This window comes from Bos javanicus, chromosome 5 (genome assembly GCF_032452875.1).
Source record: "Bos javanicus breed banteng chromosome 5, ARS-OSU_banteng_1.0, whole genome shotgun sequence".
Classification (NCBI taxonomy): domain Eukaryota; kingdom Metazoa; phylum Chordata; class Mammalia; order Artiodactyla; family Bovidae; genus Bos; species Bos javanicus.
In genome coordinates this window covers 34438516-34465625 of record NC_083872.1, presented here as the reverse complement: position 1 = coordinate 34465625, position 27110 = coordinate 34438516, and the positions used below count along the sequence as shown (strand labels likewise).

General features: G+C 40.5%; 1 protein-coding gene across 4 annotated transcripts in view; it reads right to left on the bottom strand.

Moving 5' to 3' along the window:
- Positions 1–820: 820 nt before the first annotated feature.
- SLC38A1 (solute carrier family 38 member 1) overlaps positions 821–27110 on the bottom strand; it is a 79448-nt gene continuing 53158 nt past the window's right edge. For 3 of the 4 annotated variants that reach the window (XM_061416371.1, XM_061416368.1, XM_061416370.1), the window contains 12 exons: positions 22038–22111; positions 20526–20618; positions 20114–20195; positions 19057–19139; positions 17516–17574; positions 17278–17391; positions 15826–15905; positions 12585–12685; positions 10086–10204; positions 9390–9531; positions 9201–9298; positions 821–7474 (listed from right to left, as the gene is read on the bottom strand). In XM_061416371.1, the coding sequence (XP_061272355.1) occupies positions 7373–7474; positions 9201–9298; positions 9390–9531; positions 10086–10204; positions 12585–12685; positions 15826–15905; positions 17278–17391; positions 17516–17574; positions 19057–19139; positions 20114–20195; positions 20526–20618; positions 22038–22111 (1147 nt within the window). In that variant the 3' untranslated portion in view covers positions 821–7372. The remainder of the gene's footprint in view (positions 7475–9200; positions 9299–9389; positions 9532–10085; positions 10205–12584; positions 12686–15825; positions 15906–17277; positions 17392–17515; positions 17575–19056; positions 19140–20113; positions 20196–20525; positions 20619–22037; positions 22112–27110) is intronic. The other variant, XR_009736410.1, reaches the window with a different exon arrangement.

Sequence of the window (27110 nt, the reverse complement as noted above, 5' to 3'; positions counted from 1 at the left end):
TGTTAGATCCATGAATCAAGATAAATTGGAAGTGGTCAAACAGGAGATAGCAAGAGTGAACATCAACATTTTAGGAATCAGTGAACTAAAATGGACTGGAATGGGTGAATTTAACTCATATGACCATTATATCTACTACTGTGGGCAAGAATCCCTTAGAAGAAATGGAGTAGCCCTCATAGTCAACAAAAGAGTCCGAAATGCAGTTGTTGGGTGCAATCTCAAAAACGACAGAACGATCTCTGTTCATTTCCAAGGCAAACCATTCAATATCACAGTAATCCAAGTCTATGTCCCGATCAGTAATGAAGAACTATTACATGCTCAATTTTCTGTAAATAACTCAGTTGGTTGGAATAACATTGTCACAGGAACAAGATTATTTTTAAAGCCATAAACAAACATGCATTTCTGCTTACTAGTAGAACTGGAAGCATTTTTTAAAGTTTGGACACTTGAATATAAGGTTTCATGAACTCTCAGTGTCCCGAAACACTGACAAGTGTGGCCAATCTGTCTCCAACAATCCCAACTAGTGAGTGTAGCAAGAACCCAATTACCCCCAGGCCCTTTTAGTTAGTGTGTGTGTGCGTGTTCAGTCACTCAGGTCCAACTCTTTGCAACCCCATGGCTCCCCATCAGGCTCCTCTGTCCATGGGATTATCCAGGCAAGAATACTGGAGGGGATTACCATTTCCTCCTCCAGGGGATCTTCCCAACCTAGGGATCGAACCCGTGTCTCCCGCATTGCAGGCAGATTCTTAGCCATTGAGCCACCTCAGTATTGTACCTTAGAAGAATGAACACAAAAATTCATAAATGCTTTATTCCACATTTTAATGTTTAAAAACTATGTTAACAGAGAAGTTATACAATAGAACTTCTTACATGTCTTTATTTACACCACATCCTGGGGGGAAAAAACAAAACTATGTGTTTAATCAACCATGAATTACAAAGTTTTGTGACATGTGACTCACTTAAATCATCCATCTGAAACTCATTGACAAGGTTTTACATTAGTACACCAGTGGTGTGCTACAGGTAGATGAAGTCTAGAATACACTGAACTCTAGAGAGTAGATTACATACCAGCGATCAAGACTCAAGTCTTTTGGGAAAAAAAAAATTACTTAAGACATCCTATGTTGGCGTGGACACTGAAAGGCAAACATGCAAGACTTTCAAAAGCTTGATAAATAATAGTTATTTTCTTCTTTCTTTCAAATTTGTGCTCACAGTTAATATTCAGGTCTAATATTCAGCTCTTTCCCTTTCAAAGGGACCAAAGTTTGGGAAACAGAAATTCAATTTTGGAAAAAAAAAAAAAATTCCTCCTCCCCAACATCTGTTTTCATAAATACTGTGTAGTAGTATCAGTGTTAACAGTGAAACAGTATTGCAAAGAAACAACTTGTTATTTTGGGTATTCTATTTCTATACGGCAACAATTTGGGTCTAAAATGTTCCTTTTTATTTGTAGCTCAGAGGACTAGCTTTGAAATAATTAATCTTAATACCAGTATAAGAAATCAACGTTAACTATTTCTCAGACATTTCTCTCTCTAAACAAGTAAGATTTGTAGGTTCCAAGTTTACATTAAGAGAACTATGTTACCTGGGAGAGAATGTCAATTTTTATAATTCCCAAACAAAACCACTAGTATCAATGAAGACATTTATTCTTGATATGCAGATACTAGCAACTTCTATTTCAATGTGGATCAACAACTTCAAAAATATACAGCCTCCTATTTATTTACAATGTATTTACATACAAATGAAGTATTTCCTACAATAAGCCTCAACTGCATAGATTCTTCCTTTAAAAAACACGAATTCAAGCCTGTATGCATATAGGCCCAGCTTTACAGTCCTTCCTTACAGAAAACTCTAAAGAAGGAGGTCTGAGCCCTGTGAATTTTACATGCTTTTCAATAACTTTTCCTTTAAGATTTAGTGGTATCTTTCAGTTGTTAGCCACCCCGTCCCCAAATTTGTATCTGAAAACCTTAGATCATTATAAATAATTCACTGTATTTTACAGGAATGGTGTTGCTAAAAGATTCTCAGATTTGCCATTTCTAAGGAAAACATTAACATCCTCAAATGATAAAATCTCAGTCTTTAATTTGAAAGTGGATAGAAGTTTACCATGAACTAGAATGCAGGAATTATATTCTTAAGGTTTACATCCTAAGCCTCAAGCCAACTTACATTGAAAAACAGAGGGAAACTGATGGCTTTTGCACTAAAGGCATAAAATCAAATACCTGATCATTTCACCGATCTCCTCCCCACCCCCAACCCAACAAGATGTGCCATCCAGCACTCTGATCCGCTGAAAGAGTGGAGCACTAACCTTTTCAAAGGCTTTTCTGTAGCCTCTCTCAGCAGAGAACTCCCTTTAAAGGGAGGATAGGATTGATCATCACATGACGAACCCAAACATTCTAGAGAAACTTCTGACCTAAATTCAGTATTTCCTCTAACAAAAGGTAGATCTTTTAATTGCTTTCAAAAAAGAAAAAAAAATCCGAAACACCTCATTTTCATTTCTTCACAGCTGCCAAAACTCTAACCTTACTGTGTCTCAGGCCACGTGCAGGCAGCCTTATTTGCAATGATGCACCTGTACCAGCATTTCCAGTAGGAAGGGGGCTGCATTTCTCCCCTCCCTAAGTCCTGGTTCCCACTCTTATCCCTCAAGTCCCAGGAACCACTGTCTGAGAATGACAGATAGGACTACTGGGGAGAAAAAGGTGAGATGAATTGGCTCAGTGTGGGTCTCTAACTTGACCTGTGCCAAGATCACTGGGAGTGATTATAAAATACAGTTTGCTGGACCTCCACCCCCAAAGTTTCTGATCTTATTTGGTCTGGGCTGAGGCCTGAGTACATGCACCCCATCGAGTTCCCAGGTGATGCTGATGCTGCTGATCTGGGGATCCCCACTTTGAGGAACACTGACTTGGAGGCTTGAATCCAACTCTAGAAAGAAGCTAATTCTGGGGTGACTGTCTGAGGTGTCCTCTGAAATACCATGACACCTTATCACAGCCATTAGTCCACCCCAAACTCCATGGCCATCACCCATGTATGTCTTTCTCAACAGAGTCTGCAAATATAAGAGGAAAAGTGGGTAGAGAGGTTTTTACCCCTCTTTGACTATTGGGCAGTTAAACTATGGTTTCCTAGCACTAAATCCATTAAAAGTGCTGTGTGCTGGCTTCAGCGACTGGCATGCAGGAGAAGCTGCACAGTGACATCATTTATGGTAGTGGGAGTGAAGGAGATAAACTCCAGGAGCAAAAGGTCCTACAAACAGAAGCAGGCAGGCCAGGCCTGAGCCTCCACAGAAAAGAAGGGGTAGCAGCGGAGAATGTCCCTGGTGATGTATGGCCCATCAGAGGACCCCTCATCCTTCTTAACCCTCTTCCTCCTATGAGGTCTCTGGTTGCCCTGGACCTGGTCCCCTTCCTTTGCTGGGGACCCAGCTGTAGGCCACTCTGGGCACTTCTAATTGGTGGCTACTCTGGTGCCACCACCCAGCAGGCAGTGTGAGATTGGAGTGGTTGATCCAGATTCCACTAACAACATGAGGGATGGATTCTCGGCAACTCTGAGCAAACATCTGCTAGAAACAAAATCATATTCATTGCTTAGATTCTTTAGCAATCTTGTTAATATAGTACCCTATTTCAGCTAAACTATGAGTTTAGATCATCTTTTCTAGTTGGTCTGGGGGCCTAACCATTATGTATAACTTGGTTTCTGAAGGAAAATACATTCCAGGTTGCAAACAACCAACTGACAGTTCTGCACTATGCTCTGCCTGTAAGTTGGGGTTCTGCACTAGCTTATAAATTGGGGACTGCCTATGATTAACAAGACTGAATTTCTTTCCTGTACATATGCTGCTGTCCTCACTTCCAGTAAGTAACATGAAGGAAATTAGGGATTTGCAGTGTGCTATGTTATTACAACTAGAGAACAGTTCATGCCCCAAAGCATGAACCTAGCACTGTTCACTGGTGCTGAGATCCCATCTACCCAAGGAAAGCGTGCTGCTCCCAAAGGCTTAAGGTATCAAATTCGTTAGTCTACTCACATAGCAGAAAAACCTGTACAGCACTTGACTGTGTGATTTAAATTCTACCTAACATCTGTGGTACATGTATTTTTGGCTACGGGTTCACTACTCTGAACAAGAAGAATAAGAACAGTACACTTTACAGCTGCTGCTGCTGCTGCTAAGTCGCTTCAGTCGTGTCCGACTCTGTGCGATCCCAGAGACGGCAGCCCACCAGGCTCCCCCGTCTCTGGGATTCTCCAGGCAAGAACACTGGAGTGGGTTGCCACTTCCTTCTCCAATGCAGGAAAGTGAAAAGTGAAAGTGAAGTCGCTCAGTCATATCCGACTCTTAGCGACCCCATGGACTGCAAATGATGAAATTAATCACTGACAAATTACAGTAGGGTCTATTATATTCAGTCAACAATAAACTTAAATAAACGTACAAAGGTTTTAAAACCCTGTAGTAGTGCAGACATCAACAAGTGCCTCCTCTAAATAAGCATATTTTAAGTAATAAAAAAAAAATCCCATTCTGACACATAAAATCCAGACATCCAAAAATATCATTACACATCCCAAGCCTCCTCTAAATAAGCATATTTTAAATAATTTAAAAAATCCCCTGTTCTGACACATAAATTGCAAAGATCCAAAAATATCACTATACATCCCAAGAGCTAATGATAATCTTCTAAACTGTATGGGCAGAAAGTGAATTTTTATAAGTTAATGAAGAAAATGGGAAGTAGCCTAATATAGCTTGCAAATGAAATTTGTATTTTTTTAATGGAGGGTCATCCACTATCTAGCTATTACATGATTGGGTGTCCCCGGACAAGCTCCAAGGGCCAGGCATCTTGTTTGGTTGAGTTTCTCTTCTGCTTATCTATGGAAGACTGCTGAGAAGGACAGAAATGGCTGTGGGTTTCACTGGGTTAGGAATTTATACATAGGTAGGTACTCATTTCTAAATACCTGAACTCTAATCTCTGTGGATGTAATTCTGGAGCATGACATTAGAACCTATGATGATACTACTAAGACAGGCAGAAAATAATCTTTCCTTTTTCCCCAAGAGGGTCAGGAATGATCCTGATGCTTGCTTTCTGTATGGGATATTAGTCTGTAAAGGGGAGGGGACAGTTCCGTGTTACTCCTGGTAAATATGGAGGCTCCAGGGATCTCAGTGCGGGAGGAACAGAGCCCAGAGTTAAGTGCCTCAAAACTCTGCCAAGAGCCTATGGTTAGAGGCTACTTATCTCTGGATAAGAAATCTGTTCAGTGAACTGACATGTTTGTTGAATTCAACCAGGATGTAGATATAACACAAGCCCTGTTTCAAGAGACTAGCTCACAGGGTCACATGCTTCTCATTGTGTGATACAGACAATCCACGCACAGGCGATGGCCCAGCACAGGGGGAATGTGGTACTGGGTTTCTATCCTGTCCCCAGTGCCTTTTCAAGCTACCGTGCCCCATACTTCTCTGCTTTTACCGTCTCTCGGGAATTTCCTTCACTGGCTTTTAGGAGAGGGGCTGGGGTAAGAGTGTCAGCAACTCTGTCCCCTATGTGGGTCACATCAGTGGGCAATGACAGCCCACCCTTGACCAGGGATGAGGAGAGGGATAGCACTGCCACCAAAGTCCCCATCTTGGGCGAGAAAGGTACACAGTGCTTTCATCACACGCTGTCCTCAAAATCATCTCTGAAGGCTCTTTTTTCAAGACTGGATGGATGGCTAGTAGAGAAGAAATAGGAATGAGGCTTATTTAAGGTACAAAAATCTTGTATTTGCAATAACCTAAATTTATAGATACAAAGTGTTAGTCACTCAGTTGTGTTCACCTCTTTGCAACCTCATGGACTATAGTCCACCAGACTCCTCTGTCCATGGACTTCTCCAGGCAAGAATACTGGAGTGGGTAGCCATTCCCTTCTCCAGGGGATCGTCCCAACCCAGAGATGGAACCAGGGTCTTCTGCACTGCAGGCAGATTGGGTTCCCTTGGTGGCTCAGACAGTAAGGAATCTGCCTGCAATGCAAGAGACACCAGTTCGATCCCTGGGTCGGGAAGATCCCCTAGAGAAGGGAATGGCTACCCACTCCAGTCTTCTTGCCTGGAGAAGTCCATGAACAGAGGAGCCTGGCAGGCTACAGTTCATGAGGTTGCAAAGAGGTGGACACAATTGAGCAACTAACACTTTCACTTTCATAGATATAAAACAAATTTTTTAAAGACCCCCCTAAAGTACCTAATATAAAACAGGACTTACTTTCCCTAGATCATCCTTGGTTAGATACACATGATTTTCTGTGCAAAAAGCTGATGGACATGAGTAGAAGCTGCTGGGTTTATAATTTAAGACAATGTTTTTCCCCCTTCAACAATACAGATGTTGGGCTGAAGGTTATCTGCATCTGAAAAATATTTCCTCATACATTTTGGACAATCTTTTTGTAGGACTTTTGTTTCTCAATTTGTTATAAAGGTGTCGTGGGTCTTCCCCAACAAAGGCTGACTCAGATTATATAGAGTAACTTTGACACAAAGAGGGAAACAAAACTTCATTTGCTAGATAACCCAGATGTGTAGTTCAGTATATTTACCAAGGTAAGAATCATTCCCACCCCTTTCTGAGCTGAGAACACTCACCAGAGAAGGTCTCTGCACAGAGTGGATGGAATGCCAGCAAGGCCATGAGCTGCTGAAGCTCGCCTGCCAGGTGATCAGAGCTGCCTCAAATATTGGGCATTCTCTGATCCAACAAGGGTATGTGCCCTGTGACTCTCATCTGATTATCCCTATGTGCTATTTTAACCAAAATAGGCAAATTATTTACGAAACCATTTTTTTCTGTAAAGCAAAATAAATATATACAATTCAAGATTCTTTTCTCTGCTAAAAAGGTACAGATATAAGCTGAACATCAGTAGGAAAATTATTTCAGAATCTGGATGTACAATAAATAAACACGATGGATGATCACATCTTCAGAGTTCTAAGATGATGAAATCACAAAAAAATAGAGTTAGTAGAGTGAAAAACAATCAACTGTGAAAAGTACTGGAAAATATGATTGCATGAAATTTGGAACCAAAAAAATCCACAATCTTAAAATTGATCCCCAATCCTGGAGAAGGATGAACCATGATAGAAACAGGTCTCTTGTTTTGCTACCAAAGTATTATTTCATTGTGTATCTTGTAAATTTCTGTTTGCTTCTGTAAACTTGCAGAGGAAGTGATGAAGGGTTGCTGATGCGTGATAACTTGACTGCTTTTCTCAGCTGGTCTCAGTGGCCTTCGTCACCACTTGATGAGTAGGCCCAGTCGTAGATGACCAAGGGAATGCTTACCAGGGAAAACAACACTCCCAGACCCAAGAAAAGGGCAGCCTGGAGTAACAGAAAGGCAAGGGTTATTTTCAGGGAAGCAAACATTTCCCACGTACACCTGGGAAAAACAAAAATGATTTCCCTCTCTTTTCATGTCCCCTCATATTTTATTTGGTTGGTTACATCTATTACTGAACTGTGAGATACTTTCTAAAGTTGTGTGTACCTGATTCTCCAAGGATGGGCAACTAAGAAAAACTAGCTGTGCACAACCATCCTCTGTATTCTGCTCTTTGACTTCATGGAACGAAGGAAAAAGATCATCCTTCGACAACATACAGGTCATGTCATCAGCCAGCCTAGTTTATCACTGGCAGGTAAACATTTCTGTTTGAAAAAGTGTTAAAAGGATATCTAAAAGCAGAGTAGATTTGATCGAGTGAGACAGGAAATGAGTATACAAAATTAAGTGCTTTCAAGGGTTGATGAAGGCCCAGGGGGCAGGCAGGTTACTAAATCTAAAATCTGGAGAACACAAGCTTTTAAATTGTTTGGTGTTCAGAGTTTCCAATGAGAGCTGAAATTCAAGGAGAAGGATGAAGCGTCAAGACAGCCAGGGCGGGCTAGACTGGAGTCTGGAGGAGGAGACAGAGTTATGGGAAGGGGAGGGGGCGGAGAGTGGGGTTGAGAGGGTTGCATTCAGGCTCACCATCAGCGGTCTGGTGTAACTCCCAGTGAGCCCCTACATAGACTGGATCTCTTGTTTAATGCTATTTGGTAGATCCTCCCAGTGGTTTTATAACAGGAGCAAGGTTGGAGAGGCCCAGAGATTGGTGATCAGTAGGTCTCCACCACTGTCAGATTGAATCTTAAGCTAACTGCCAAAATTTAGTCAAAAACCTCCCCAAAAAACAAAAGTTCGGGACCAGAAGACGGCTCCTTCCTCTCTATCCTCATGAAGCCCCCACTGGTCAGATTTAGAAGGATTTGAGATTTACGGCTTTAGGGATAGTCCTTTTGGGGAAGCAGATGCTCCAGTGGCATCAACGATGCTTCCTCTAAATACACAGGGATGTTCCCCCGTGCCTACGCCCCTCACTGGGGTCTGCTGACTCAGGTAACGTTTGTGACTGGAGTGCTCACACTATCTGGGAGGGCGGCTGAGAAGCCTTCTCCGAGGCCAAACATAATGGTGCTCCAGAAGGTACTCATGTAGCAGCCACTTCACCCCTGCTTCCCTCACTGTCTCCAAGTGCACCACCTTCAAGATGCCCTTGAACTTCACCAGACCTGGAAACAAGAATTCCAATATAGAAAGGTAGTTTCTGAATCCGGGTCTGTTGCTTCAAGGCATTTCTGTCAAATTATAAAAAGACTCAATGCTAACTCAGCTGTTTCAATTAAGGCACTGCAGGTTCCCTGGGCTGAAGGATGGAGTTACAGGACCAGGGACTATACAGAAACAGTGGACTGCAGAAAATTTTTGAGTCCCTTTCCACTTCAGATCTTGCTAATGACAAGGCATCACCCTGGAGAGACACAGGATGATCAATGTCTAATTTCTTGGCTGGCCACTCTGACACAAAAGGAGCAGAACCTGAAGATATTTTGAGGGAATGGAGAAGATCCTGATATGACATTTAAATCTCCCAAATGGGCAAACACTAGTATGGTTGCCTCCTTCTGAGGTCACTGTAAGTACTAGATGATGGAGATGGACTATTTACCTGGCATAGTTCAATGAAAAACAAACCAGAAAAATGAGAGTGGCTGGCATGAGACATACCCAAAGTTTTTGAGTTCCCTTGTCTCCATCTTGGCTTGTGATTTTTAAATAAAGAGATGAAGGAAGAATGAAAATAAGCATATTAGCAGATGTAACGCCTGGAAAATAAGAAAAATCGAGGTTATCATTGTGAAAGTTTAACTTTCTAAACAGCTATCATAGAATAAGCAGCAGGTCAGAAAGCCATACCAACGACTCCAAAAATATCCTTCATGGAGGGTATGAAGATCACCAACAAGTTGATAATAACCAGGAGTAGGATGGTCACCAAGACATGACGACATAAATTAAACTTTGTTTTCTTAGCCAGTTCAAATAAAGAAGATCGAACCTGCAGAAAAAGAAAGCAAAAGGTCCTGTCATGCCTCCAGCTTGATGCCTTTCGTGTTTCTCATCAGTTATGGATGGATTGGGGCGTAGGCATTTGGACATGGTCAGTCCATACCTCGTGAGTTTATAGATGGCTTAAACGTCTGGGAAACCAGGGGGCTGGACATAAGATGGAAAGTCCTTTTCTTTATGAGTAGGTAGTTTTCTTTTGCAGGGGGCGGGGGGTGGGGGACAGTTTCTATTTAATCTGTGACTGAGCACTCTCTTCTGGTCCTTCTATATTGCCCTGTCTTGGATGACTGGGAGTCAAATAGTCTACCTACATTTCTCTGTAAGGAAGAGGGATAGACTAATCAGAACTGACTCAACCGTCAGAAAGCTACCCTAACTCACTGATACCACTTTCTTTCCAAAGACCTTTGAGATCCTTCCCTGAGGCAGTTTCAATGATGCAGGAATTCCCCACAGCAGCCTTGATCTGCAAGTGGCTCCTGAAGGCAGCACGGAAGAGGAGCCCTCAGCTTTTCTCAGGTTGCACTGAGGCCTTTTACTCACCGTGAAAAATAACACGGGCACGGTGAGGATGACGGCCATGATGACTGCCAGCCGTACCGTCAGGATAAGGATGTCGTTCTTGCTCTGGTACTTGTGGAGGAGGTCGGACTGCACGCTTTCTAAAATGAGGCGGAATGTGAAAAGGCATTAAAACAAGACAAAAGAATTATCATGGAGTGATGGGTTTCCTGAACTACAAAGGATCTGTAAACTAAAGAAGGCAAGGAAAGCAATGCTCTGGGAACTGAAGTGTCTATTCAACAATTTATAAAGTTGGAGAGCAAAGTCCCCATGTGAGACATGCCCCACCTGTCCATACCTGCAGCAAAAAGGAGTGTAAGAGTAATCACCAGAAATTACACAGAGTGTAATTTACACTAAACTAAACCTAGGAGTGAGCTGAGGTTAGGCATACCATATGGCTGAAACACAAAGCCCTTCTTCATCTAGATTCTCTTCAACTTGGTGCCACTCATCCAACAATGCCCATCAGCCTCAGTCTCGCTGAGTGGGCTGCAGGCCACCTCCAGCCTCTTTCAAAGACTTCTGTTATCACTCAACGTCCAAGCAGAAGTGCCCATGGAACTTCACTGCTGCAAGGAACTCATTCTCCTCTTCCAGATATGTTTTCCTCATAAAACTTATATACCACTTTGAACTTTTTCTTAACACTGAACTTTAGAAAGTGTCACTTCAAAGACAAGCAAAGCTAGAAAAGCAGTCACTGAGCAAGAAAAAGCTCACTCCTGCCCTTTTTTAAAGAATAATTGCTGTTTTTTAAATATTTATTTTTATTTACTTATTTGACTATGTCAGGTCTTAGTTGCTGTGTGTAGAATCTTTAGTTGTGGCATGTGGGACTTAGTTCCCAGACCAGGGATCAAACCCAGGCCCCCTTCATTGGGAGCATGGAGTCTTAGCCACTGGACCACCGAGGAAGGCCCACTCCTGTTTTTTTTTAATCAATGACTATACAGCAGTTAGTTGTAATTTGGATGTGCTCTGGAGAGGAGCTAAGCTCAAGGTCCTTCTACTCTGCCATTTTGTCTCCAACTCAAAAATCCACTCCTTTGACAAGAGATAGTTCCTTTCCCATCTCAAGGTTCAGGGTGTGGAATTCCAGTTCCATTTAACAGTCTGGGCCAGAGATAGGTCTCAATTTTAGAAAAAGGATCCTAGATTATAATAAAAATCTCCTTAGTTCTAATTTCCTTGATTCAAAATTCATAACCATCTAAAAGTAGCTTAGCTTTTTTTCTCGCTGCCGTCTCTGGGGTCGCACAGAGTCGGACACGACTGAAGCGACTTAGCAGCAGCATCAGCAGCAGCAAGAGTATTGAAAGGTTTTGATATTCTATTCTATGTGGGAAAAAAATGGATTTGCCACAAAAAAATCATAGCTTAAACAAGGCAACAGTGAGACCAGTCAACTAATATTAGGCTCTCTCTCTCTTTCCCTCCCTTTACCCACCCCCAAGCCCTGCAACTCTTCAGGAAACTTGAGAACACTGTCTTTATGCAGAAATTAAATGTGGTATTTATGGATTCATTAGACAATGCTCTTCTCCATTGCTTGTGAAAATGGTAATTAGGGAATTCCCTGAAGGTCCAGTGGTTAGGAGTCAGTGCTTTCACTACCAAAGGCTGGGTTCAATCTCTGGTGGGGGAACTACGGTCTCACAAGCTGTGAGGCTTGTGGTAATGGTAATAATACAACTGTATAATCAGGGAAGCCTTTCCAGGCCGAATTAATCATCTCAAATGTGTTTAAATTTTGAGACATTTGTGTTTATGAAAAAAAGTGCCCCCAAGAAATGTTATTTCATAGAGAATGTAATGTGAAATTTACGTATTCAAATTTAAACCAGCTCCCAAACTGTAATGATAATGAAAGATGTTAAATAAAATTGCAGGATGATTGGAATAGAAGAGGATGAAGGAGCAGTAAGGTAGACTATTCATACGGGGTCAATAAAAGTTACAAATGAAACTTTGTTCTTTTTCAGATTTCATTTAACTCTGTCATTGCTTCATATTAAAGCAAAGCTCCACCTGCTGCTGAACAATCAGGTGTTTTATTATTAATTAATGCACAGTGTCATGAGTGTAGCACTCTACTCTTTCTCACTTTCCAAATCTATCTCTGTCTCTCTTTTCTATTAATGGAAAATGACCCAGTTCACAACAGCAATTAGGAAAGCCTTCACTGATACAGTTCTAAACCTTCCTTAGTAAAGGTGACATGCTTATAAAATGCATTTTTTTAAGGACAGTATTAGGAGAAAAAATTATGGTAATTATTCTATTGCATAGTCAGCATGAATATGTAAAGGAACCATAGCCATTTGCTTTAAGCAGAAGAAAAGATCAGTAAAATCAATGGATAGATTTGTTGCTTTTGGGGGTTATCACATTGAAGTATCAGTACATATTTTGATACTGATTTTTACTAATTTACTTACTAATACCTATATTTAGGTACTGACAGAAGGTACTTACCATAGAATGTCAAGTAGCCAAAAATGGCAGTCAAGAAATACATAACAAACATGGCGAAAAAGGAGATATTTGAAACCATCTGCATCTTTTTCTGTGATCGACTAAAAACAAAGAAAAAGAAATTTGAAAAATTAAAAACCATGTTATTGAATGTAAACACAAATATTAACCCTGAAGAATGGAACTTAACTTTCTTTCTAACAGGCTTGGGCTGACTTGAGCTGCTATAATTACCCCCAGTAATTACAGCAAATATGCCAGTTTCCAATAACTTTATTTACACTGACTGGGTATTGAGAGAGAAAGAGCCATGGAACAAACAATGCCTTGAATGTTCTTCCTCATTCTTTTGGAAGAATATTGAGTTCTCATCTGAAGGGCAGAGAGTGTTTTTTTAACATTTGTTTGATACTATCTCCACACTCAGGACGCACAGGAAAAAGGCAGAATAAGTTCCAATGCTGTTTCCTTGGCTCCAGAGGTCAGGCACTGAGCTAGAATTTGACTGGGAGTTCTGTCACTAAAGCTGCTATTTAAGGTCTGATTTTCCCATCGAATAGCCTCAGGGAGGGTTTCCCAGGTGGCTCAGTGGGTAAAGAATTCACCTGCAATGCAGGAGATACTGGTTCCATCCCTGGGTCGGGAAGATCCCCTGGAGGAGGGCATGGCCACCCGCTCCAGTATTCTTGTCTGGAAAATCCCATAGACAGAGAAGCCTGCAGACTGAAGTCCACGGGGATGCAAGGAGTCAGACTTGACTGAAGCGACTAAGCACGCATGCACTCACACAGCCTCAGGGAAGCCTGTATGTCTTCACAGCAATGAGTGCCCAGAAACTCACAGCTGGGATAATGAAATGCTCTCTCTTTCTCTCCTAGGTCAAGTTTATCTTGGGAGTTTGCATGAACCTCTAAGTTTCTTTAGCTGCCCAAACAATTAATCTCCAAGACTTGTACTCAAGAGTAGGCCACCAAGAAGCAGGACATTTGACTGTGTCATAACAGGAAGTATGGAACACAAGACAAATTGAGAAGTACCCACATAAGACAACTACAAACTAAAAGCAGAACTATTAAGTTTAAAAGATGCCAAAGATATCTTTTAATTATCTTATGTTTAAATATCTTAAATATAAGATCATAAAGTAGGACTAATGTATGCAAAGATAGGTAGATGTAAATACTTCAAAACTTAGTCATGAATCAATTTAAAATGAAAGAGGAACAATCATGAGTGAATTCAATCCTGAGTAACATCATCTTTCTTTCAAAATGGAAATAGATAACTATATTGTATATCTTTTCTGAGCTTAAGACTATGCCATGATGACTATTTCAAGAAACAAGAAAAATGTCAAACAATCTACCCTGACACCTAAAGAAACTAGAAAAAGAAGAACAAAGTCCAAAGTCAGTATAAGAAAGGAAATAAAAATGAGTGGAATAAATAAAATAGAAACTAAAAAGACAACAGAAAGGATCAATGAAACTAAGAACTGATTCTTTGAAAAGACAAACACAATTGACAAACCTTTAGCTAGGCTTACAAAGAAAAAAAGACAGAAGGCCCTGATAAATAAAATCAGACACAGAAAAGAGTAAGTACCAACAGACACCATCGAAATACAAGAGACTACAAGGGAGTATTATGAAAGTTATATGCCAACACACTGGACAACCTAGAAGAAACGGACAAACGCTTAGAATCATATAACCTTTCAAGACTGAATCATGAAGAAATGGAAAATATGAATAGACCCATCACTAGTACAGAGACTGAAGCGGTCATCAAAAACCTCTGGAAGAACAGAAGTCTAGGACCAGAGGACTTCACTGGTGAATTCTACCAAACATTCAAAGATTTAATACCTATCCTTTGCAAACTCTTCCAAAAATCTGAAGAGGAGGGAATGGTTCGTAACATGTTATGAGGCCAAAATCTTTGTGATACCAAAACCAGACAAAGAAAACACAAAAAAGGAAAATTGCTGGCTAATATCTCTGATGAATATAGATGTAAAAATCCTCAACAAAATATCAGCAATGACAAACTGACAGCAAACATCACTCTAAATGATGAAAAATGGAAGCTATCCCTCTAAAATGAGGAAGAGGACAAGGATGCCCACTCTTACCACTCTTATTCAGCCTAATAGCAGAAGTCCTAGCCAGAGCAATTAGGGAAGAAAAAAAATAAAAAGCATCCAAATTGGAAAGATGTCACTATTTGCAGGTGACATCATTTTATACACCGAAAACCCTGAAGACTCCACCAAAAAACTATTAGAGATAATAAACAAGTACAGTAAAGTTGCAAGGTACAAAAATCACACAAAAATCTGCCATGTTTCTATATGCTAACAATGAGAGAACAGAAAGAGAAATTAAGAAAACAATCCACTTATAAATGCAACAAAAAGAATAAAATATCTAGGAGTAAATTTACAAGGATGTAGCTACAGAGAATAGAGTCGTGGTTACCAGCAGGGAAAGGGAAGAGGGAGGACGAAATGGGTAAAGGAGATCCACTGTATGGTGACAGATGGAAACTATATTTTTGTGAGCAGGACGTAGTGTGTATGGAAGTAGAAATATCAGGTTGTACACATGAAACCTATATAAGTTGTAAACCAGTTATCTCAAAAAAGAGACTATGACATGATAAATATTTTTATGTAGAAAGTCTGATAATAAGAGAGGCTAAGAAGAGAACCCATTAGGGAATTCATAAGCAGTCCTTCCATTTTCTTTAGAAGAGCAATCAAAAACAAATCCATAATCACTGTAATAGTTGAAAATGAACAACAATATTCTTCTGTCCAGTTTGTGGTCTTAACATTCATTTCTTCATGCCTGTTTTACCAGCCTCCAACTAAACCAAAAGGCAAATCATATACAATGTATTCAGTGGTTCACAGATGAATCTGAAGATTACCATTATTCATTTGCAAACTAATCACAAGTGATATAAAGCAACACAAACATTTGAACTCTCTTGAGTAACACAGTATTTGAAAAACCAAATTAATAAGAAAAAGCCCACATAATAAATGCTTTTTATACATTTATGGACAAAATATACTGCAGGTTTGTGTCTTGCTCAAGAATGACAAAGTAAATGTTGAAGCTGGGCTATGGAAGTTCATGGTATGAGTCCATTTATTTTGATACAGCACTTGCCTATTAATGAGGGGCTGTAAAATGATTCAGTTTGAAAAAAAAAAATTAAACAAATCTCTTACTCTTTAAGTTCACTGTAAATTGGCAGGACCGACGGGTGGCAGACAAAAGCAAACGCAATTGTTGGTAAAGCGTACACGGTCTATTTGGGAGGAAAAAATAAACGTTACGGAAAGGCATTTTTACCATAAAAACTGTATTGCTTCAGTATTTCTGAGCTATCTTTTTATCTGACAGCCCTTCAGAATCCTTGGATTATTTGGTTATTAGGGGAGCTTTGGTATCTAAAATAGGAGCAGCTTTTCTAAGACAGCTTATCTAGCTTGAGACATTATGCACTTGGCAGAGAGGGGTTTTACAGCCAGGCTCACCTACGCTGTATTTTACGTTCCCCAGGCGTTGCATCACCTGTATTAATGTGGCACTAGCTGGTTACAAGCACTTTCCTCTGTTATTTCACTGAGTCCCCACAATCCTGAGACAAACCAGCACTGTTCTCCTGGCTCCCTCCAAGACAGGCAAGGCAACACAGCCAGAACATGCACCTTCGTTTCACTGCTCTCTGCTTTATAAGGGGTGCATCAGTCAGACTTAAATATGGATCTAAAAAGAAAATGACTTTCTTAAAAGAAAACTACTTCACTACTTTGGGGTACTTTTCAGAGTTTAAAGACAGCAGGTGAGAGATCAAACTAAATTAGTTTCTTAGAAAAAGATAATTCAATATAGTAACTTCTTATGCAAAAAGAAGCTGGCAGAGAAGAAGGGAAAAGTAACATTTCTCATGCTATAATTTTGCCCAAGCAAGGTATCAGGCACATTCTAAGAAACCCTGTAAGATACACAATAGAGTCATCATTTTACAAATGGGGTTGACAATTTGCCTGAGAATTCAAATCCAAGCCTGACTGTCTCCATAGTCTACCCTTCCCCAATATGTCGTATGAATGTTCCTGAAGTGCCAATTTGTGGTGGGGTCTATATTTCAACTGTGCAAGCTGGGGAAGTTTGAGGTGTTCCTTTCTGTCAGCACGAGGCAGAAGCAGTGAGCTGTGGGATGGGGATGGGTGGGAGGGGGGCTCAAAGGGAAGGGGTAGACACATATCAGGACTGATTCAAGTTGTACGGCAGAAATCCACACAACATTGTAAAGGAAGTATCCTCCTATTAAAAAATTAGTTTTAAGAAAAGAAGAAACAGTGGGCTAAGGATGTTATTAATTTGTTTTTAAAGAACTATAAGAAATAGCAGAGCTGAGATAATTGTGCAGAAAGAGCTTTTCACAGAGAATACTTTAGGTTGTCCTACACTAAACTGGGTAAAGGGGAGCATGAAGTACACCATCTGTATATTTCTTCAAGGTCATTAAATGGACTGTGGCATTTGAAACCTGTGGTACCCTGTTCCTTTGAGAATCAATGCATCAAAGACAGTTTAATTAAAACAAGTTTAAGAAACACAATGTCATTTGTAAAAACACCCCTATTTTTATATCTAAAGGACAAGAAACTTACCTTTGAATTAAAGGTAACATATTTTGGCGTACACATGTCCGGATTTGTTGAATTAGGAATTGTTGAATTTAGCTCTGGAACAGAGCAGGTAATTTTAAATTTCTTGTAGATAACCTGGCATTAAAAAAAAATAAAGGAGAAACAATCAAACTTTGTCAAATAAAGCCCAATAATGCATAATTATTACGTAGCATCGTACTATGGCAAAACCAGGCCAACCATTTCAACCAGCACTTACCACAATTAGGAAAAAAACCATACAGCTCAAGGAAAATCCACTAGTATAGCCAAGATAACCTAAAAAGAGTTTAAAGAATTATTATTTTATCCATCACCTCTTTCAATGCATTATTTCAAGCACAGTTTAGGGTTCCAATAATATCCATACATGCTAATATGAATATAAGATTTTCTATTTGATAGGGCTATCTTATTTGGCAAAAAATGGTGACTTTAAAACAATACAGTAGTATGTGCTTTGATTCCAGTTCTTCCTGACACACTAGAGAATGCAGATTTTCAGAGTCCAGGGGAAAAGAGCCTCCCAAATTTGGCTATAGGTCTCTGCTGCCGTATTCTAATGAATTCCTATAGCCAAATCCATTTACTCCTTGATCCACTCAATAGTTCTTGATTACGTACCTATTGTGTACATACTGAATATGCACAGAAGAGATGAAGTGATTTCTAGGGATAAACTGAGCACCCAAGGCACTCGACCTTGTTCCCCTTAGAATGCCTGGGAGATCTCTGAGCACCATAAGCTCCAGAAAGGCAGAGTTAAGTGGTCTCTGGGGGCTGCACGGTGCTCACCTCTGGGGGAGAAGAGTCCTTCTCCACTAGCATGAAAAAGAGCTATGTATGCACAGAAAAGCTTAAACAGAGACTCAGAAACCAGAAAATTAAGTAGCTTTAAAGAAAAAATCCACTTATAGGTCTAAAAGAACAGCTACAGAGGTGTGGTAAGAACTTGAGATGTCTGCCTCGAATGAGCCCAGAATTATAAGGAAATGCATTTCAGTGCCATTAGACTGGATAGAGGTCTGGCTGCATTATTTCACACATGAAATTTTCATAACATCAGGGATTCTTGTCTCCAAATATAAGCACACATGCAAAAATGTCAAAGCCAAGTGGATATGGCTTAGTGATCATCTACCACTTTTCACTTCTCTCTCTCCCTTCAGTGAGGCAAATCATTGAGACTGGTTAGACTCTGATCGTTTAAGACTGATTCATAATATCAATTTTTGCCTGTTCAGTACTCAGTCCTGACTGACTCTTTGCAACCCCATGGACTGCCAGGCTTCCCTGTCCTTCACCATCTCCTGGAGCTTGCTCAAACTCATGTCCGTTGAGTTGGGGATGCCATCCACCCATCTTGTCCTCTGTGGTCCCCTTCTCCTCTGGGTAAAAATATAAGCCACTTTCTGTCTTGGTATTAGCTATGAAATTCTGTCCATCTAAACAATCAGAATGTGTAAGACCTTCTATGAGGAGAATTCCATTTTTTGGACTTTGGGCTTTTAGACAGAGCATTTTCTGCTGCTGGCCCCAGGACCCCCTTTACCCTTCCATGGCTTAGAAGAGGGACTGCTTACAAAGTCACATATGAGCCAGTGTTTTTAATCCCCTATTAAAGTCATGCCTCATTAATACTTACAATTTATTATTCAATCTTTACCCTGCAAGTCAAAGTAGGGAGCAAAGTTGTTTGTTTTTATTAGGTTTCTGATTCATCTGAGTGCTATAGAGACTGTGATAAAAGCAAGATCTTACCTAAGTTCTTCAAGAGACACAGAGGGAGAATTATGCCAAAGGTAACGACCACCACCAGCAGGCGGCCATCCACGTACCAGGCTCTGGAAGGCATTGAAGCAGATAGCCATATTTTCTTAGAAAGCGACTTTTTTTTCTCACAAGGAAAATTTCACAATATTTTTAAAAATTAAAAAAAATTTTTTTAATGGTAATTATTATTCGATTTTATCCAAACACTTTAAGCCAACCACTAATCATTTACTATCATCTGTCTCTCCATGTGACCGAGGAAGAGATACTTCTTTCCCCCTGCTCTCCCCCACTGGCTATGTGTGCCATTCCTCTGAATTATTTATATGACTTCAAAGCTGAATGCACACATTACATTTTGTCAAATTACAACTTGTCTTATCAATTATTTAAAGAGAAAGTTCCTTTTTGCTTGGCTTGGTGAATATCATCAAAAAATAAGTCACCACAGGTAGGCATTGCTTACTCCCTAATCGCTTGTATTTGACCTTGAATCCTGATGCTAGAACACTAGGCACTCTGGTTTCTACAATTCTCCCTTGAAAGAAGACAGAGAAACTAAGACTAACAAGAACTGTTGAACAAGAGGTAGTCAAAACACAGCAGTGTGCCAAATGCAGAGGCAACATTTTCCAAGGTTGGCTACATCTTTAACGAGGTTGGCTCATGTCAATTCTACTCCCAAAATGTTCTGTCTCTTCTTTAAGGAAGAATTTTGGGTCTTAATTTTGCATGTTCTATTTCTGCATTAGAAATACTCCATATCTGTTCTATTTCAGAGAAACTAGATGTCGATTTCAAGCTCTTGGGAAGTTGCAGGACTTAGCGTCTATAGCACAGCTGATGAATCTATCTTTTAAATGCTCAGATTCAAACGGTTCTCCTTGCTTCCTTCATTTATAAACCCCTAGAAACAACAAACCAAGAAAAAACAGCCTAGGGAAAATTCTGTTCCTGCAGTCTTCATAAAACAAAAACTTAGGTTATTAGCCCTCATTTCAATTAAAAACATTTTAGTTATCTTTTAAACAACAGTCTAACTTACGAAAATTCCTCTTCTTTTCCCATTAGAAATTTTATGGCAGAAGGTAGCTCATTTTTTACTATGAAGAGGTAGCTCAGCATTGCTAGAAGAAAATGAGAACATTTTTAGAAAGGAGATACCGAGGCTCATGTTGCAAGCTATACAAAGGTGACCAGACTGTCTCTAGACTAACCTGCAGTAGGACATAAAGATGGCTGTAGACACTGTCCAAGTACCCTGGTTGTAAGCGTAACTGGTTGTAAGTGACTACTGTCTCTGCTTCACTTTCATTGCACAATTTTAGCAATGAGAATTGCTAAATTGTGTTAAAATTGAATTGTGTTAAAATTCATGTGGCCACCCAACCACTAAGATTAGAAAAAATAGTAATAACATTCACAACTTTAATGTATAGAAAAAACAATCTTTTTACCTCCAGTGTTCTGTAGGGAGGTGGCTCCAAAGATGACAAGTTTCCCTGTGGTACCAAAGACCTGTTCTCCCAGCTTTTCATAAACCATGCAGCCTGTTTAAAAAACCATAGTTGAGAAAAGAAAAAGTGATGAGTTCCCTACATTAAAAATAGCCAAGATTTCACCATTCTCTTGAATATTCCCCAAGTTACTGTGTCTTTATCAAAAATCATATACATAGTCTTCTTGGCTTTGTAAGGATTAAGGCATTCTCATTACAAAACAAAAACAACTTGTTGACTTTTAAAAATGTCAGACATGAGCACCATTTTTTTTTTTCAGGTTGGCTACAAAACATTACAAGTAAATGATTAGGTCATAAGCCTTATTTTTATTTTAATTATCTCAAAAATTTCCCTACTTTACTTGGGGGGAAAGTCCCACTCTAATTTTATTCTCAGGTCTGGTGTATATCATTAAAATAAAAATTTGTTTTAAAAATAAAAACCCTGATGGGGGGGAAGAAAGGTTTCTTTTGAATGAATTACCTGAACTGATGAGGCTAACAAGGAATAATAATATTCCAACAATGCCTTGTGGGTTCTAAATATAATAACATAAAAACATGTAATAACCACGACATTAGAATTTTGATCTTTATTTCAGAGATTTGACACTCACAAAAAAAAGCAGCAGATAATTCTTTCGAGAGAATAATTTGGCTATAGCAAAATTCTAAAGTCTTCAACTGGCTCATCTCAACAAATACTAAAATGTTAAACCATTCATTAAAAAAATGGGTTTATGCTTCTTTTGTAACAGTTCAGCTCACATTTTTCAAAAGGTTCACAGAAAGAAATTGGGCTAGACTATAATTAAACTTCTGTTTATTCTTTCATAAGACTGATGTTTAAACTAGACAATGGTTAGATCCACAGTTTATTACAAAATGTTCCAGTTAAATGGAGTCATCTATATACAGTAATGGTTGGCCAATGTGGTTTTAGCTAACGTAAAAGTCAAAGTATTACAAACATAATCCAGTGTCCCAGGAATAGAAAATAAACACGTCAGGTATTACACTGCCCAGAGAACTTAAGGTCTTTTCACAGCGCACTGACGCCCACATCGCTTGGGAGTCACATTTTCTCCTTGGAATATGCACAAAAGAGAATGAAAGCTCTGTTTACTTTTAAAACCTCGGAGCCTATAATATAAAAGCATGGGATCCTTGGTCTGAATTTATAAACACTTGAGGAAAAACCAAGGTCTTTAAAATGAAGTCATCTTAAACTAGAAAAGCAAGTATATTTGAGGGTTCTCTTTAAATTGCAATGTTATTTGCTTACTATTCATAACAAGCTCATTTATATGTTCCTGTATCTACTAAGTAAATACCACTATAGGTCTTCCAGCGACAACAGGTCAAAGTACTGCTTTTCTTTAATAAACAAGTTGTTGAACAGGGAGAGTATCATTTGTTCAAAATGTCACTGTGAGAATTTATCACTTTGGCTTTACAAACAGCTTACCTGTTTCCTTTGAACAGATCAACAGCAGGTTGATTGAATATATAGACAGCAGTGTTACTGAAGTCAAAAGTACCCTAAAGCAAAGAAAATAAGTCTTGTGATAACTATAAAGACTCTGACCTTAAAATGTAGAAAGGCCAAGGCTGATTAATAGGTTAACACTACTCAGTGATAGAATCCAAATACTGGAACCTACTAGTCACACCCTCCTTAACATCTTCAATAAAAATGTTCTACCGAGTAAAGAATTGCTCATTGGACTGTAACTCCAAGAATTCAAATCTTTTACGTAATTCTAAGCTTAAATATAAATGGCACTCTGGAATCATTTCAATTGAGGCGACTTTTAAAACAACACTGTGAAAGAAAGCTTTTGTGGTCTATGGTACACGTTCTGTGACATCTGAGTGAGGAGGTGTGAGAAGGGAGGGGTGGGGGCTGGGAGAGGAAGGCATGAAGCAACCTTTAGGTCAGTCACATGACTTTGGGCACCTTTCTTGAGGTCTCTCATTCCTAGACTCCTTGCCTATAATATAAAGGCAAATGGTGTCTAGGGTTCTTTCCATCTATTTATTCTATGGCTATTTTTGAATAAATAAATTAAACCACTGAGATAATTCACTTTTTTTTTTTTTTTGCTCCCAGTGTCTCTTAAAAGAACCTCCTTTAATGGATGGGAAAATTCTGACAATCATCTGTAATGAAAAGACTTTGTTGAATGATGAACTCATGTTTTTGTTTTAGTACATCTGGCCCATTGCCGAACCTTCCTCAAGAAAAAGCACAGTTAAAAACGATGGGGGAGATGACACAGTTCGGAATCATTTGGTTAAAACAGACATAAGAATTGAAAATAAAGCTTATTTATTAATAAGAACAAAATTCCAGTCTCCTAGATGAAACCATTCACTTCCTGATGTTGGGAAAAATGTCCCAGAAACAAGGCATTTGTGCAATTGATTCCATGTCTGAGTAGTTAAGGCAATTATTTTTCTGGCAAGGACTGTTGGGCAGTGCTTGGCACCTTGTGCAGTTCTCTCTGCAAGGGCCTCCTCCCAGACCTCCCCACATCCCACGCGCCTGCTGAACCCCTGCTCAACTGCCATCTCCTCAGGGGCCTTCCCTTGCCCCAGGCAGAAAGACAGCTTCTTAGCTTTCCCCTGTCTTGCAGCATTTTGTTTCGCCTATGTTTCAACCACGGGGAGATAAATGGGGGAGCAAAGACAGTCAAGGGCAGAGAAGATGAATGGCCAGAGACTGGCCAGGAAACATAAGAGAGTGACAGGGCTCAGCAGAGGTAAAACAAATACTGGGAGAAAGATCAGAAAACCTAACCCTTTGGGTGAAGTTACAACTGACCAGCTAATAAAGGGGAATGTATGTATGACTGTAAGGAAGGGCATCTGGATATGTATTGACTCAGATCTCGGAGGAAGAGGGTGAATAAGAGGGTAAGTCCCTTATTACTTATTCTGGTTGAGGGACATGAAAAGCTGAGAGCAAGCTTTTATTAAGCAATGGAGCAGTTCTGAGATAAGCAGTGGAACATGACTTGATATGCCACAGAGTAAGACAGGATACAACTGTGCAATGATTTCTCTTTCATCTTGTAAGATAATATTTATGTTGAGGAAGCAGGCTTTGAGTTTCACTCAGAGTTCACTCACGGTGACACTGAAGCCTAAACGGCAATTGCCACATGTGCCTGTGCCAGGCCACAGGGGATTTATTTCTGTGTGGCACGGACAGCTTGGGCTTCCCAACTGGGGGCTGAGTGGGCAGAACTTGAGGATTAGCCATGTGCTCTTCTGGAGCAACTTTGTTCTCTGCTCAATTGACTCTCTTGGGACTGAGCTGGGGAGAAGAGTGCATATTACCACTGGCCCCGAGCTATTGAGTAAAGAGTATGACCTTTCAAAATACATACCTTGTAGGAGGGATAATTACTAACGTCTACCTAATTGCCAACATCCACTGGATCATGGAAAAAGCAAGAGAGTTCCAGAAAAAAATCTATTTCTGCTTTATTGTCTATGCCAAAGCCTTTGACTGTGTGGATCACAATAAACTGTGCAAAATTCTGAAAGAGATGGGAATACCAGACCACCTGACCTGCCTTTTGAGAAATCTGTATGCAGGTCAGGAAGCAACAGTTAGAACTGGACATGGAACAACAGACTGGTTCCAAATAGGAAAAGGAGTACGTCAAGGCTGTATATTGTCACCCTGCTTATTTAACTGCTATGCAGAGTACATCATGAGAAATGTTGGACTGGAAGAAGCACAAGCTGGAATCAAGATTGCAGGGAGAAATATCAATAACCTCAGACATGCAGATGACACCACCCTTATGGCAGAAAGTGAAGAGGAAATAAAAAGCCTCTTGATGAAAGTGAAAGTGGAGAGTGAAAAAGTTGGCTTAAAGCTCAACATTCGGAAAACAAAGATCATGCCATCTGGTCCCATCACTTCAAGGGAAATAGATGGGGAAACAGTGGAAACAGTGTCAGACTTTATTTTTTTGGGCTCCAAAATCACTGCAGAGGGTGATTGCAGCCATGAAATTAAAAGACGCTTCCTCCTTGGAAGGAAAGTTATGACCAACCTAGATAGCATATTGAAAAGCAGAGACATTACTTTGCCAACAAAGGTCCATCTAGTCAAGGCTATGGTTTTTCCTGTGGTCATGTATGGATGTGAGAGTTGGACTGTGAAGAAGGCTGAGTGCCGAAGAATTGATGCTTTTGAACTGTGGTGTTGGAGAAGACTCTTGAGAGTCCCTTGGACTGCAAGGAGATCCAACCAGTCCATTCTGAAGGGGATCAGCCTTGGGATTTCTTTGGAAGGACTGATGCTAAAGCTGAAACTCCAGTACTTTGGCCACCTCGTGCGAAGAGTTGACTCATTGGAAAAGACTCTGATTCTGGGAGGGATTAGGGGCAGGAGGAGAAGCGGACGACAGACGATGAGATGGTTGGATGGCATCACTGACTCGATGGATGTGAGTCTGAGTGAACTCCTGGGGTTGGTGATGGACAGGGAGGCCTGGTGTGCTGCGATTCATGGGGTCGCAAAGAGTCGGACACGACTGAGCAACTGAACTGAACTGAACTGAACCTAATGGTTAACCAAAGGCCCTCAGCCCGGAAGAACTGGGTCTTCAGTAGCAAAAGAAAGATTCTAAGGAAACATCTTTCCCCCAGCTAGGACCACGTGGTGTTCTCGTACCAGAAGCCTCTTTGCCTTTCTTTTGGGCGGACTTTCTTTGGAGATGATGCACTTGTATCAGGGCTTCCCCTGGTGGCACCAGTGGTAAAGAACCCATCTGCCAGTGTAGGACATTCAAGAGTCTTGGGTTCGATCCCTGAGTCGGGAAGATCCCCTGGAGAAGGAAATGGCAACCCACTCTAGTATTCTTGCCTGGGAAATCCCATGGACAGAGGAGCCTAGAGGGCTACAGTCCACAGAGTCGTAAAGAGTAGATACCACTGAAGTGACTCAGCACGCACGCATGCATATCACTTCCTTTTCTTTTCCAAGTGGGAGGAAAGGGTTGATCACAGAAGATTTTAGCAGGAAACTCAGCTATCTTCTTCCCCACACTTAACAATGGCAAACTGAGGTCATCCCACAGTGATGACAAGCCCCTTGCTCCCATGTCTGAGAGCCATCAGGCCACACCCCCAACCAAATGACCCCATAGTAAGTCTGACAGCCAATCCCTGAAGACCCTTTTCTCCATCCCTTCCAATGCATACATCTTCCCTTCCAAGACTGAAAGCTAATATAAAGCAAAAAGCTGTTTCTAAGTTGTCACTAAGAGGTACCTTCTGTGTATATTAAAACTCTAAGACTGCTTTAGCCTGTAACAGAATCTAGCACTAACGGGACTAAGATTTAGAAAAATTCACCTCCCTATTTAGATTCTTAGAAGAAGTGATAAGGTATCTAATTAGTTATCACAGATCCCAGAATAGTTTAAGAGGCTCCAGTGGGAGTTGACGTCTAAAAGACAGACCAGGAAGAATGACTTGAGATACAAAAATGACTTATTTGAACATTTATTTTGAGCATAACTGTGCCCTTATTTGTCCAAGTAAACATCTGGACATATAGTTAGGTTTCCTGGAGGAGAAACATAAGCTGGTATTCCTGAACTAAGAGCAACAGAAATGACTCACGTCTTCAGTTTCATCTGGCTGTCATATAAGCTTTCGTGCTGCTGTGTGTGTGCATGCTCAGTCGCTCAAATAGTGTTCAACTATTTGAGACCCTGTGGACTACAGTCCACAAGGCTCCTCTGCCCATGGAATTTTCCAGGCAAGAATATTGGAGTGGGTTGCCATTTCCTACTCCAGGGAATCTTTTCGACCCAGGGATTGAACCTGCGTTTTTTTGCATCTCCTGCACTGGCAGGTGGATTCTTTACCATTGCTCTTCCTGGGAAACCTTTCACATTGCTAACCACTGACCAAAAGTTTTCATATGGCTGGGGCAAAAGCCAATCACTGAAAAAGGCCTGTTCAATGGGAAGCAAACCTCAGCACCAGGCAGTTGTCAAGGTATGAATAGTCCAAACTGATGTTCAGCCTTGAAGAGGAGAGGATCTAGAACATGACTGGACACAGGCCCTGGGGAAGCAGTGGAGCAAGGTCAGTCTTGTGAAGAATGTGGTCAGGAATTCTGAGAACCCTCATGCATCAGCCATACTTTGTAAACACGGTGCAGGGACATTCCACTAGATTTTGTGTCCCCTGAGAACCAAGAGGCTGGTTCAGATCAGATAAGTCACTCAGTCGTGTCCGACTCTTTGCGACCCCATGAACCGTGGCATGCCAGGTCTCCCTGTCCATCACCAACTCCCGGAGTTCACTCAGACTCACGTCCATCGAGTCAGTGATGCCATCCAACCATCTCATCCTCTGTCGTCCCCTTCTCCTCCTGCCCCCAATCCCTCCCAGCATCAGAGTCTTTTCCAATGAGTCAACTCTTCCAATGAGGTGGCCAAAGTACTGGAGTTTCAGCTTTAACATCAGTCCTTCCAAAGAAATCCCAGGGCTGATCCCCTTCAGA